Source organism: Talpa europaea (genome assembly GCF_964194135.1).
Source record: "Talpa europaea genome assembly, chromosome: 3".
Taxonomy (NCBI): Eukaryota; Metazoa; Chordata; class Mammalia; order Eulipotyphla; family Talpidae; genus Talpa; species Talpa europaea.
In genome coordinates, this window is record NC_140069.1 from 97,331,652 (window position 1) to 97,344,321 (window position 12,670).

The 12,670-nt window shown below is 38.5% G+C and overlaps 1 protein-coding gene across 1 annotated transcript in view; it reads right to left on the reverse strand.

Moving 5' to 3' along the window:
• The window catches only part of IGF2BP3 (insulin like growth factor 2 mRNA binding protein 3), a gene marked incomplete at its 5' end in the record, with an annotated part of 118,419 nt that overhangs the window by 38,281 nt on the left and 67,468 nt on the right, over positions 1-12,670 (reverse strand). The window contains 2 exons of the mRNA XM_084230763.1: positions 2,117-2,180; positions 2,295-2,346. Coding sequence (XP_084086889.1) covers positions 2,117-2,180; positions 2,295-2,346 — 116 coding nt within the window. The remainder of the gene's footprint in view (positions 1-2,116; positions 2,181-2,294; positions 2,347-12,670) is intronic.

Here is a 12,670-nt window from a genome sequence, read left to right on the forward strand (position 1 = left end):
AGGAGGCCCAACTTTGGAATTTTTTTTAAAGGGAAGGATGGATATGAAATGCCAGTGTGTCCCTACAAAAGTTCACTGTATGTCTCTCCAAAGCTATGTAGATTCTATCTCCAACATACATTCTCCCATAAAATTATAACTATTAAATTAAGCATTTCCTTTATGTCACCTCACATTTTTTCAAAGAAGACTATTAAGACAGGCCTCATATAATTTCCAGTTATCATTAGGTTTAGCATATTAGCCCATATTTTCCCTATAACAAAGAGCTAACCCTATGAGATATTGATTATGTAAGACAAAGTCTTTACTTTCTCACTGCCCTCACTTTTATACCCCAATCTACTGGGGGTTTAAAACATAAAATTTTTCTGTTCATCTTCTTTCATATGGTTGTAGAATGAAGTTAATAACAAGTCAGTTTGCTTTATAACTCATCACAATTTCTAATGTTCAAAAACCTCATTAAATTAAAATTTTAATGGTATAGCCAAAGAAAAATAGAGTATTTTCAAACATAATTAAAATCCAATATTAAGACATTAAAAGTGAATCTCATGCCTCACATACGAGAAAGAATGAAATTAACATTGATTAGATACTATTTTCCACCTACTATATTAGAAAAATTGATAAAGCCCCATGTTAGGAAAATAGAGAGAAATGGAATCTCACAAAAAGCAGATGGGAATTTAAGCCAGTTGAAGTTCTACGAATCTAACAAAGTTAGATTCCACTATCTAACAAAATTGTAAAATGTACATAATCTTGACCCAGTAAGTCTACTTGAAATTTAACCTATAGCTATACCACACATGTGCAAAATAACATAAGCAAAAGCGATTTACCACAGCACTGTTCACAACTGCAGAAACTTAAACATCCTAAATATCCAACTTGGGACTAATAATAGTCATTCTATAAGCATACAACTAAATTCTATGCCACTACAAAAATTTATGTTTCTGTAAAAAACGAGGGGAAATACATGCATGTATCTGCCTTTCAGGTGGTTATCTCCAAGGAAGAGAATGTGGTAACTGGGATCATATTGGAAGGAAGATTTGCACTATATATCTATATCTATCTATCTATTGATATCTGTATCGATACATCTAGATAGATATAGACAGATAGATATAGGTACATAAAGATATACCTCTTTTACACCTTAAAATTTTTTTAACCATGAGAATATTACCAATTTCTAAAATACATTGATATCAGGTAAATTTCCATTGCCTTCCTGCCCATACCTTCTTTTCATAATCCCTTGATCAGTGACTTTGGTATCCTAGCTGAATTCCCACTCTTGTAGCTAATTTCACCTTTCCCTTTGGGGCTCAGGGTCAGCCAGCATGGTCACCTTTCCAGAGAACAGTCTGTTTCCAGCTACACCCTATCTGAAGATGGTCAACCTTCCATGCTCTGAGACTCAGCATCATGCTTAGATGCTGAATACCTCATAGACCATTATTGCTCCATGTCTGTGTTCTGAGCAGGTCTGTCAAAAGTAGTAACTATGGGACCCTCACTGTGTCTCCCCAATACTCAGTCACTCATTAAATCATTCCCAAGCTTTAAGGATGATCCTTTAATAGGGGAGACTGACCTATAAAGTACTGCCTATCGACTGTACTGGAATATACTTTTTCTATCCATCTAAAAATAAACAATAATGGTTCAATGTGCACACTTCTATATGACAAAAGTAATCATTAAATGAACAAGCAAAAAATACATAGAAGCAGCAGAAAAATTTAACATTTAACACTTAGTTTGAAAGAGAACCAACTTACCAGCTTTGGACAAAATACCAAGAAGGTATATATCATACTAACAAGAAAAAAGTCTATGTAAGTTTGCAAAAACACCCAAGCCTGGAGTTTTTTGCAAAAAGGATGAAATCAAGCTTCATAGTTTAGCACTCCATTATTGGTTTAAAAGGTACATTTAAAATGTAATAAAACTTGAACCAATGAAGATTCTTATTAGATACGCAAACTTAATGAACAAGGTCATATTTAGCAAAAAATAGTTTATTTCTTCTACCCAAAATATGTTACTCAACTTAACCTAGTTATTACAGATAGATAAAAAGTTTCAAACTGCTTACTGTCTAGCTTGGTCCTTACTGGAATAGGTTACATTTACCACTGCAGTTTCCGAGTCAGTGTTCACTAGAAAAAGAAAAAAACGAACAGAAAAAGATAATTAGTAACAGAAAAAGATAATTAGTTTACTTTCTACTTTCTTCCTTTTACAAATTTAAAAGCAATTGAGAAGACATGTACCTTGCTCACAGCTTTCCACCACGCCATACTGTACTAGTAAACTATCCAGCACCTATCAGGAAGGAGAGACAAAATTAACAAATTTTGAGTTCCCTAAGTTATTAGCAAGGGCAGGACTATATTTTAAAATCACCAAGCAACCGTGATGGAAAGAGCCAAAAAAAAAAAAAAAGAAAGAAAGAAAAGAAAAGGAACTGGGGTACTGGACTGCAGAAGAGGGAGAGAGGCACCAAAGAAATCATACACAGTGGGATTCTCTCCTGGCCTCTCCCATAAGAGATTATGGGTGACTCTAAGCTCACTTTCTCTGGCTAACCAAGAAGTAGAGAGACCCAGCAAAGTGCTCAAAGCCACAGCCACCTGGTTCCTGAGGTTGGGGAAAAAGCTGCATATGTTTGTCACATACACACCATCACCTTGTCATGTTTCCTCCTTGTGCAAAATCTGAAGGATTTGCAATCTTGAAAATGTTTTCTGGTCCCCAGGACACAATGAACCATTAAGAACACACCAAATAAATTTTGATGGTAATTTCATATTAAACTTGAAGCAATTTCTTAGAGAAAAGAATATTAAGTGGCATCTTTTAAGATTTTACTTTGCCTACTTATTTCAGTTTGAAATTTATAGCAAGGTTTGTCTGGCAATGAGCTTTTTTCCTCTCTTTCATTTTAAATAAGGTTAACACCTAGTTGTGAATGAAAGTTATGGTTTTTGATAGTGAAATTTTGACATGAATTCCCTTTGAATAGGGCCTACCAGTAAAAGCATGTTTAATTACAGCTACTATTGTAACAACAAAGCCTAATTTTTAATATTTAGATCAGAACACTTAATTGACTACATAAAATTTCACTGGTCTCTCTTAGCCACTAGATTTTATACTTCATGTGAATATTTTTTAGCTTATTGGAATTTTGGGGTTCATTGTACTATCCCCCACAGCAGGTACAAAAAAAATTCAAGTATTCCTTAAGTGAACTGAATACTTCTCAAGAAGAAATTCTAATGTAGTTTATTAGCAATGGTTATTATAATAGTGCTCACCTATTTTAGAGGTGAACTTGCTATGCATGTAATATTGATCAGAGACTGATAAAGGCCAAACCAAAAATGCCACCCAAAGATATAATAGGCAACACATAGTTCCTTAAAATTAAAAAAAAAAGCCCGCTTATATTCTTGAAACAAAAAAACCTTAATACCAAAAAACATTTTACATGTAAATTAACAGAATTCCAACAAGGTATTTTAATTCACTCTATTCTAAATAATTATAGCAACAGAAAAGGTATATCCACCATTTAAAATTTGACTTTTAAATGAAAGTCACTAATTAGAGCTTTGGGACAACCTGGATATCTGCAGGGGGTGGAAATGATGTGTGGGGGAGGGGTGCCAGGAGCAGGGTGATAACTGCCAATTGGATGTTATTTTAAATAAACACTCTTAACTCTCCCTAGAAGTAATTTGTCAGTAATTAAATGGGTTAGTCTCCACTTACACCACCTTAACTTTTGCTACTCTAGAGAAGATACTACAAAATTTAAATATCTATGATTTATAAACAATGTTGGTTAGAGCTAAAATTCTCTTAGGGACAAGTTTTAGGGATAATCACAACTGAGGAATGGGGGAGTACTGTCAATATTGCAATCAAGTTTCCAAATCCCTAAAGGGTTTCCAAGCACCAAATGACTGAGCAGTGTTACAGGAATCCATTTTCCTTCAATCTATTGGGCAGGAGTGTGTGAAGTATGTCAAGAAGAGTCACCAAATTGGGGCCTCCCTGGTGGTGCAAGGGGTTGAGACGCAACCTATGAAGCTATCCATAGCACAAGTTCAATCCCTGGCCAGGGAGCTACCCATACAGCGCAGCAGATCCGTTCTGACTCACCAGCTGCTCCTCTCAGCAATGTGTTTCAGTCAATCTGCCTGTTCTGTTCCCCACTCTGTCTCTGGTGAATCCCCTCCCTCTCCCCCACACCTCTGGCCTGTACCTCAGTTATTGTATACATAAATAAATCTTTAAAAAAAAAAGAAGAGGAGTCACCAAATTATATCATGCCACTCCAACCACTGAACTCCCCAAAGAGTAAATACTAGTCATTCTTGCTAAATTCTGATATTTTGACACATCTGGATTATCTAGGAAGATAAGACAAAAGTTCCTTTTATCAGTCATATAATCATCTACCCAAGTTCTTGTCTCCTCTCAGTTCCTAGAACATCTTGTATTTTCTACCTCTCCCATCAACCTCAGCCACAAATGTTTCTTTAAAATAGCCGTGTTTAAAAAGGTAAAAACAAAAAAGATTTCACTGTACATTTCCAACATTTTCACAAATCTCTAACAAGCCAAAATTCTCATACCAAAATGAATTTATTTTACTCAAGCCAGAAAGGAAACATTTCTTTATGTTTAGATAGATTTAAATTCCACTAGAAGGGGAAAAGGGTATCAAAACAAAGCCTCAGCGGAAATGTCTCAGTGGAATTCCCCTTTTCTTTTTTTTTTTTAAGATTTATTTTTATTTATACAAGAGCTGGGGTACAGGCCAGAGTCGTGGGAGGGTGAGAGGATTCACCAGAGACAGAGTGGGCAGCAGAACAGGCAGACGGACCGAAAGCACTGCTGAGGAGAGCAGCGGGCGAGACAGGAGAGGTCTGCTGCGCCATGTGGGATTCTCCCTGGCCAGCCGGGAATCGAACTGGTGCTGTGGAGGCTGCGGACAGCTTCACAGCGCTGCGCTCAACCCGCTGCACCACCAGGGAGGCCCTGGAATTCCCCTTTTTATAAGTTTAGACTTTAAAAAAGGGCAATTGTTCACCACTTTTAAAAATTATCATTTGAGGGCCTCCCTGGTGGCACAAGGGGGTAAGACGCAACCTATGAAGCTATCTGCAGCCACTGAAGTATGAGTTAGATCCCCGGCCAGGGAGCAATCCACATGGCACAGCAGACCTCTCCTGACTCGCCCACTGCTCCCCTTAACAATGGATTTCAGTTGGATCTGCCTGTTCTGTTCCCTGCTCTGTCTCCATTCCTATAAAATGTCCAGAACAGAGAACTCTACAGAGGAGATTAAGTTGTTACACAGGGCAAGGTAGAGTGGGAGGGTGGAGAGCAATTGCTAAGTTTCTCCGTGAGGTGACAAAAATGTTCTAAAATTGACTGTGTGGTGGTTGCGCATATCCATTAACATCCTAGAAATCATTAAATTGCACATTTTAATTTTTTTATGGTTATTTATTTATTTATTTGGTTGGTTGGTTTTTTTTGTTTGTTTGTTTTGTTTATACATGCACTGGGTACAGTCAGAAGCGCAGGAAGGTGAGAGAATTCACCAGAGCCAGAGCGGGGAGCAGAGCAGGCAGAAGGACCGAAGCACACTGCTGAGGGAAGCAGCGGGCGGCAGGAGAGGTCTGCGCGCCATGTGGGACCCTCCTCCAGTGGCCGGGGAGCAGCCGGGGATCGAACCGGCGCCGCAGAGGCCGCGGGCAGCTTCGCAACCCAGCACTCAACCGCTGCGCCACCGGGGAGGCCCAAATTGCACATTTTAAATGGGAAAGTTCTATGGCATGTGGATTAATCTCAATAAAGCTATTAAAATAGCTAAGATCTATATTACTAGAAAAAGGTCTAGAAATATTTAACTTTGAAGTATTATTAAAGTTCAATCTAGTACACAATTTGATCAGGTTTGATATTATGTGTATACCATAAGTCCATTACCAAAATCAAGATAATATGGTTTCTTCAAACCCTTCTTCATATCTAGCAGCCTTGCTCATTACTTCATAGAACACTGAAGTCAAGACAGATGAAAAATTATCACAGATGTTAGATGAATAACTATTTCCTCTACATCACCAGTCCCAACTCCACCCTAGCTGTATTTTAGCTGATCCTATGGGCATGGAGTATAATTCATGCTTTGCAGATAACCCTTCTGTTGATGACTTATTCTGTATCTAGTCACTAATCAGGTTTATCACCTCTGAACTTTGTGAATCAAGGAACTCATTGGTATCCCTACCTCCAGCACACCACACCATAACAATACCCCTGCTGCAACTTACTATTCTTCAGTGTCCTCAGAATGCTGATAAAAATTGTCCAAACTTCAGCAGGAATAGGACATCATCAATGATATGGTACCACCAACCCCTCCCATCATCTTCAATATATTCCCCAAACCTAAGCTCCAAGTCATACCCTCAATTCTGACTAAAGCACCGCTCCCTTCTGTTTCCATAGCACCCGAGTTGATCTAACCCCAGAAATGAAAGCAATGCCATTTTAAAATCTCTTCACTGATCTTTAGTCTCCCGTTAGACTGGTGATTATTATCCTCAGTAATGTGATTATTTGTCAGGTATGTCCCAAGCAATCTATTCCTAATAGTTACATTGGTTTCCTTGCTTTATTGTTATCACACATAAGATCACAAATTCAAGTCTTCCACATTTGCCTTATATGTTTCAGATGATGAAGGAACACTGGGCATTACAGTCTGTGTACCCCTCTAGCTACACTCTGCAAGTGCCTATGGAAATGAATCCCCACTTCCATGTAGACTCTCTGAACAGTTGCACTAGTCTCGAAACTTCCTAAGGGAAGGAACCATATCTTAGTTACTTGTGAACCAAATGCTAAGTTCAGTGAAGAACCAAAAAGTTAAACGGTTAAAAAGAAGTAAAAAGGGCCTCCCTGGTGGCGTAAAGGGGTTAAGCACCACACTATGAAGCAATCCACAGCCACTGCAGCATGAGTTCGATCCCCAGCCAGGGAGAAACCCACATGGAGAAACCCACAGACCTCTCCTGTCTCACCTGCTGCTCCCCTCAGCAGTGTATTTCAGTCAGTCTGCCTGTTCTGTTTCCCACTCTGTATCTGGTGAATCCTCTCACCCACCGTATCTCTGGCCTGTACCCCAGCTCTTGTATGCATAAATAAATAAATCTTTTTTTTAAAAAAAAAGAAGTAACAAGATAGTTTTTGATGTAAGAGCAAACAAAGGAAGCCAACTTTAGTTTCATTTAAAAGACTAAAAACAATTTCATTTATCATGAATTCATATTAAAAAGATATGGTCAGGGCCTCCCCGGTGGCGCAGTGGTTGAGCGCTGGGTTGCGAAGCTGCCTGCAGCCTCTGCAGCACCCGTTTGATCCCCGGCTGCTTCCCGGCCACCGGAGGAGGGTCCCGCATGGAGCGCAGACCTCTCCTGCCGCCCGCTGCTCCCCTCAGCAGTGTACTTCGGTCCTTCTGCCTTCTCTGCTCCCCGCTCTGGCTCTGGTGAATTCTCTCACCCTCCCGTGCTTCTGACTGTACCCAGTGCTTGTTTGCATGTATGTATAAATCAATCAATCAATAAATCTTTTTTTTTAAAAAGATATGGTCAAGTCATAAGTATTATAAAACTGCAATAAAATCATAAAATTGAAATCATGATATTTAATGCTCTCTTGCCCCAACACACACCCCAATAACCTTCCAAATACCAAAAAAGGACTCGGACTTCAGGGAGACATTATCAGGAAAAAAGTCATTTTAAATACCCATCATTTCAGTAAGAATGGGGAAAACTTCACAGAATCAATTTTGAACTAGGTATATGGAAGTGAAGGGAATTTCCTACAAGGACAGTTCAATGTGTTTTATGCAAACAGGAACCATTTTTTTATAATTTTTTTAAAGATTTATTTATTTATGCATGCAAGAGCTGAGGCACAGGCCAGAGATGCGGGAGCTGAGAGGATTCACCAGAGACAGAGTGGGGAATGGAACAGGCAGACTGACTGAAATACACTGCTGAGGGGAGCAGTGTGCAAGACAGGAGAGGTCTGCTGTACCATGTGGGTTGCTCCCTGGCCGGCCAGGATTGAGCTCCTGCTGCAGAGGCTGTGGATTGCTTCTAGTGTGGTGCTTAACCCCTTGCACCACCAGGGAGGCCCAAACAGGAACCATTTATGAGGTAAGGGAGTGGGGGAAGAATCACCAAGAACTTGTTCTTTTATATTTATTCATGAGAATGTTTAAAAAAAAAAAAAGAAAAACAACTCTGTATTGCATTTTCAATAAGCATTTCTAATAAATATTGATACAAAATAATTAAAGAATGGTATCTTAAATTTCTCTAAAGTGTTACCATCATAATTATTTGGATAGAATTCAAGCCATTCCCTCACATGAAACTCTGAAAATGACTTTCATATCAAGGTCTGCACACAAAGACCAGATCTCTGACTATCTCGCAAGCCATGCTGCATGTCATTTTTATCACTGATTAAACCCAGTGTGAATCTTAGCTCCCATCACACCACACAGATATTCCAGAGTTAGAATGCATAAAGAAAGCCTTGTAACTTCCTACTCACTCTCAACTTGCACAAGTTAGGTCCTCCAACATGGGGAGAAAACAATATCTGAGGATTCCATAAAGTCACGTGATCAACAGAATAACCAAGAGACAAAAGTCCCAAGTTACCATCCACTCATAGAGACCTCTACAGACCTCTGTGCACAGAATACAAATAACAGCTCAGGACTCCAGTGGAGTGGGAGGGAAGTTTATTCAGAATGTTTAAGATTTAACAACTATGTCATATTATATACATTTCTCCTGTTACTGCCTTTATAGTAAATGGCAACACCATGCTCAGTGATAGTTATTACATATATGCCAGATGACTTAAATTCAATCTTAATTATTTCATCTGCTGGGGCCTCCCTGATGGCACAAGGGGTTAAGTTTCAGCACTATCAAGCTATTGCCAGCCACTGCAGCAGATCCCTCGCCAGGGAGCTAACCATATGGTGAAGCAGACCTCTCCTGTCTCACCCACTGCTCCCCTCAGCAGTGTATTTCAGTGGATCCGCCTGTTCTGCTCCCCACTGTGAATCCTCTCACAAACATACTCACCACCACACCTCTGACTTACACCCCAGTTCTTGTATGCATAAACAAAATTTAAAAATTTCATCTGCGGGGGCCTCCCTGGTGGCGCAGGTGGTTGAGCGCCGTACTGTGAAGCTGTCCGCAGCCTCTGCAGCACGGGTTTGATCCCGGCCAGCCTGTGAGAGTCCCACATGGTGCGGCAGACTTCCTCTGCCTTGCCCACTGCTCCCCTCAGCAGTGTATTTCACTCAATTTCACTCAGTGTATTTCACTCAGTCTGGTCTGTTCCCATCTCTGTCTCTGGTGAATCCTTTCACCCTCCTGCACATCTGGCCTGTACCCCAGTTCTTGTATAAATAAATCTTAAAAAAAATAAAATAAATTTCATCTGCACCACACTATAGATTAAAATAAAAAGTCCATCCAAAAAAAAAAAAAAAAAAAGGCCCACCTAACACATTACTCTGAGCCAGACAGATGCTTTTTCTTTTGTCACTGCACTAGACACCAAGTCATTCTCCAACCAATCTCTCAATCTCAATGTCTATCACCTGCCTTCCACCCCACCCCTGCAACATTGTCCTCATATTCAGATTCGCTCCCAAATGTTTGTTCTCAGACAGCTAGCCCTGCATTGTCCAGTGTAAGCCACTAGTTGCGTGGGCTACTGGTACCTGAAATATGACTAATCTATACTTCACATGTGCCAAAGTATAAAATTTGAAGATTTTGAAGATTTAGTACCAAAAAGGTATAACTGCATTTTTTAGAAATATTGTGTTAAAAATTAAATGTTTTAGGTATATTTCATTAAGTAAAAAATTAATTTTCACTTGTTTTCTTTTTCACTTTAACTTGTCTACCAGAAAATTTTAAGCTGCTTTAGTGCCCTACATTATCTTTCTATTGGACAATGCTGAACTGCACCGATTTTTTAAAAATCTGAGCTAATCAAGTCACACTCTTGTAACTAGAACCTCCTTGATATTCTAAGAACCTCTCTCAGTATTTGGGATAGGATCTAAAATCCCTAAAAGTGCCCTGAGGGTTCTCTACAGCCTGCTTATCACCTAATGCTGCTCTATTCTCTCCAACTTCCCTGGTCATTTTTCAGTTATGGGTGATAGTATTTGGATGCTTTCTAGAAGCTGTACCATGCCAGTTTTACCTATTTAAACTCATTTAATCCACACAATCCCATAAGCTAACTTCATATTTTACAGATGGGCAAATTATAGATCACAGACAAGAAGTTAGCAGTGTTTAAACTTAGATAAATAGTTGAGTGATTGAGAAATGACTTAAATCCCAACTGTCAGATTCCAGGATCCACACTGTTAACTACTTGGGCTACAGTGAGTGGTCTCATTTCCCCATGCAATTGAAATACAATATAATGATACAGTCCGAAACCAATCCTTACATTGTTGGAAGATTAAAACCATTCTTTAGTAAGCAAAGAACTTTATCAACAACCAGAGTCAATAAGCTTTCCAAGCACATGCTCCAAGGTTTAAAAACCTTTTTTCTACATACTACAGAGTTGCTGATTAACCAGCATGAAGTTCTATATTTTATTAACAGAAGTACTTTTGACCACCTGCTTATAAACCAGTTTCTTCTCCCAAACCCTAAAAGAAAACCAGTCAGTTTGGTGGTAAAAACATCTCCAGATGTTTTTAGAAGTATGTGTGTCACATGGAAAGATGCTCAAAGTCATTAGGGAAATGCAAATCAAAACAACAATGCGATATCACTTCCCATCCACTGGAATGGAAAATGACAGGTGTTGACAAGGCAAAAAAGTAGAAAAATTAGAAAAAATTAGAACTTCACTGGACGAATGTACAACAGAGTAGCTGCTATAGAAAAAAATGGCAGTTCTTCAAAAAAATTAAAATGGGATAGCAAATGGTCCAGCAATTTCACTTCTGGGCATACATCTAGAAGAACTAAAAGCATGGACAGATGAAATGTTTGCTTTCTTCCGTGTTTTAGCATTGTTTTACCTATGTTTTAGCATCATTATTCACAATTGCTAAAGACAGAAGAAGCCCAAGTAAACATATATGCTTATAATGGAGTATTATTCAGTGATAAGAAGCCTTTAAGTACTGATACAAGTAATAATGTGGCTCAATCTCAAAAACATTATGCTAATGTAATAAGGCAGAAATAAAAAGTCACATATTGTATAATTTACTTCGTAAATCTAGGAAGAGACATATGTACCCCAAATTCACTGCAGCATTATTCACAATAGTCAAGAGTTGGAAACAACCTAAATGCCCACAGCAGTTAAGTAAAGAAGATATACATATGTGGCACATATACACAACTAACTACTCAGTTATAAAGATAAAATCCTGCAATTTCCAACATGGATGAACCTAAGTGAAATAAGTCAGATGGAGAAATACAGTATGAAGCACTGCACGATTTCACGCATAAGAGGTAGGTAAAGAAGAGCTTCTGTGGTGGCCTAGGGGTTAAGTCTCAGCGATATCACAACTAAGGCCAGAGTTTGACCCGAGCCAGGGAGCTACCCACGTGGCGCAGCTGACCACTCACTCCTGTCTTGTCCGCTGTTCCCCTTAGTTTATTTCAGTAAATCCTCCTACTCTGCTACCTATTTTGTCTCTAGTGAATCCTATCCTGCCCACCACCTCCACCCACACCTCTGGCTATACTCCCAGTTCTTCTACACAAAAATTTAAATATATATATAATATATATTAATTAATATATAAATATATATATATATATATATATAAGAGGTGGGCAAAGAAACAAAACAAATAAGTGAACAGAACCAAAATAAACTTCTATATTGTAAGAGCTAAATAAGGAAAGCAAAGGGGAAGGGATGTGTGGATGTGTGTGAGTGTGTGTGCGTGGGGGGGGGTGTGTGTGAGAGAGTATGAGTGAGAGAGAATAGGGTAAAAAGGGGCATCTGATGATGGATGGAAACTAGACACTTGGTAGCAAATGTAATTTTTACACGGATGTTGCTTTATGAGGCTATACACTTTATGATACAAATCAATCTTGTTTTCAATAAAGAATTGGTTCCAATTTTTAAAAAAAAACAGTACACCTATAGGGACAGAAGTTGTCAAATAAGTTGTCAAAATATTGATGACACTATTTCGGCATTAGTAGTAATTTGCTTTACACATGTACAGCCATTAAAGAGAATCATTTTGTTGCATTTTTCATTTTCATAAAACTAATACATTAATTACTGTCTAAATTTTATTTATGCCTCTTTGTTTACTCAGAATGTGGCTGTTCTCCCATTTTTCAGCTGAATAAACTGAAGGAGATTTTAAAGTAACTACCTTAAGTATGACATTCCTCATCTTGCATTTTTACCTTGTCTGTCAGTTTAGTGAACAATTCATGTTGGTGAATACAAACCTAAATTCTTTTTATTTTTTTTCAAGATTTATTTATTCACACAAGAACCGGGG